General features: G+C 40.7%; 1 protein-coding gene across 1 annotated transcript in view; it reads left to right on the top strand.

Annotated features, from left to right (window-relative positions):
• LOC101864470 (neuroblastoma-amplified sequence) overlaps window positions 1-2,102 on the top strand; it is a gene marked incomplete in the record, with an annotated part of 104,153 nt that overhangs the window by 62,313 nt on the left and 39,738 nt on the right. The window contains 2 exon segments of the mRNA XM_013085297.2: window positions 250-362; window positions 1,309-1,388. Coding sequence (XP_012940751.1) covers window positions 250-362; window positions 1,309-1,388 — 193 coding nt within the window.

The raw sequence follows: 2,102 nt of genomic DNA on the forward strand, positions 1-2,102 counted from the left end.
GCCAGGTAAGTAAGACACATTTCACTGAGCCCTATATGCCAGGTAAGTAAGACACATTTCACTGAGCCCTATATGCCAGGTAAGTAAGACACATTTCACTGAGCCCTATATGCCAGGTAAGAAACATCTCAGGTTTTTTAAAAACGGTTTATTTCTGCGACCCCTGTATGCCAGATAAGACATACCTCTGTGATTTCCATATGCCAGGTAAGTAAGACGCATCTCATTGACCTCTGTTGTGCCCTTCAGGTCTTGTCTGAACCTGATCCTGGACGCCCCTCAGCCGATACAAGCGGAGCTCGACCTGATTGCCTCTTTGGCCTTGCTGGAAGAGTTTGGCGTGGCCATCTTGCCTCTACAGGGTAGGTCACGGCGGGGGGCTCGTTGGGTTTGGTTACGCTTTGTTCAATGAGATGTTTTTTGTTTTTGTCGATTTGTTCTGGGAGATGTTTTTGTTTTTGTTAGTTTGTTCTGGGAGATGTTTTTGTTTTTGTCAGTTTGTTCTTTTAGATGTTTTTGTTTTTGTCAGTTTGTTCTGGTATTTGTTTTTGTTTTTGTCAGTTTATTCTTGTAGATGTTTTTGTTGGTTTGTTGTGGTAGATGTTTTTTGTTTTTGTCAGTTTGTTCTGGTATTTGTTTTTGTTTTTGTCAGTTTATTCTTGTAGATGTTTTTGTTGGTTTGTTGTGGTAGATGTTTTTGTTTTTGTCTGTTTATTCTTGTAGATGTTTTTGTTGGTTTGTTCCTGGGAGATGTTTTTGTTTTTATCAGTTTGTTCTGGGAGATGTTTTTGTTTTTGTCAGTTTGTTCTGGGAGATGTTTTTGTTTTTGTCAGTTTGTTCGTGGAGATGTTTTTGTTTTTGTCAGTTTGTTCTGGGAGATGTTTTTGTTGGTTTGTTCTCTCTGTTTTTTCTGGTAGATGTTTTTGTCAGAAACTGCTACCTCACGATTACGGGTGTGGGTGGTTGGCGGGTGCTCTGGTGTGGATTGCTCCTTCTTTCCTATCAAACATCTATCGTCCTTATTTCCCCTTCTTTTTTATGTTTGTTACTTTCTTTTAACACCTCTAATCCTGGATACTTATATGACCTTATTGTGTTGCAAGTGCCGTAAAACGCTTACTAAAATTAACGATTACGGGTACGGTAACCGTACCACTAGACTTCCGACACCACCGTGGTCTTTTCTCTCCGTTCCTTACTCTGCTGTTTGTGTCACTTGTTATCTGTATGACCAGTTAAGTTTTTCCTTCTTTTATATTTGTTAGCTATCAATGATTAATCATGTACATGGTAATGGGTTTTTTTCAGTGCGTTTGAGCACCAATCGTTTGGAACTGGTGAAAAAGGCTGTCAGTTCAAAACCCACCAGCTATAAGCAGACTCAGAGGGTAAGAGTGTGTCTGTTGCAGATTGTGGGAAAAATCGTACTGTGGTAATTGAAAAGAACAGTTGCCCTTTCGAATGCCTCTAGCACTTTGTTTTGTTCGTTTACAAAGATGGAGAGGGGACTTTCACTACTGCAAATCTAACCCCCCCCCCCCCGGGGCGGTGCCGTTGACTGAAGCATCTTTTGGCCATTCCCAAAGGGGGGATATTGACATCATGTTCTTATGCACAGTAGAATTGTAAATGGGCTGATTCAACAATGTCATGCTCATAACTGTGCCTGAACTACAACAAGGAACTGCTGCTTTTTCTTTCTTAATCCTTACTATTGTCATTTTCCTCTACTTCTTCTGTATATTGAATTTGTTACACTTTTGTGACCCGCTATTTCCGGGGTGCCTTGATAGTCGAAGTAGACTTTGTGCTGTTGAAGCTAGAGAGGTGAGCAAAGTAAGCCTGATTTTCTGTAAGGCCTTCTCTGTTGACATCCACCCTTTGATGCTCATTTGACCTCATGCACTTGCAAGCGCTGTAAAACCTTACTAAAACTAAAAACAGCAGATCTAATACCCTGTTGTATTGTTTAATTTAAAAGATGGTTTTTTTTTTCAACGTAGCTATTTTTTCACGCCCCCATCAACACAATTTAGATCACGTAGGAGGCAGGTTTCAACCTTGCCTGTCAGGGCCAGCCCAGGCTGAGAGGGATATTCCAT

Source organism: Aplysia californica, unplaced genomic scaffold, assembly GCF_000002075.1.
Source record: "Aplysia californica isolate F4 #8 unplaced genomic scaffold, AplCal3.0 scaffold00364, whole genome shotgun sequence".
NCBI classification, from domain to species: domain Eukaryota; kingdom Metazoa; phylum Mollusca; class Gastropoda; order Aplysiida; family Aplysiidae; genus Aplysia; species Aplysia californica.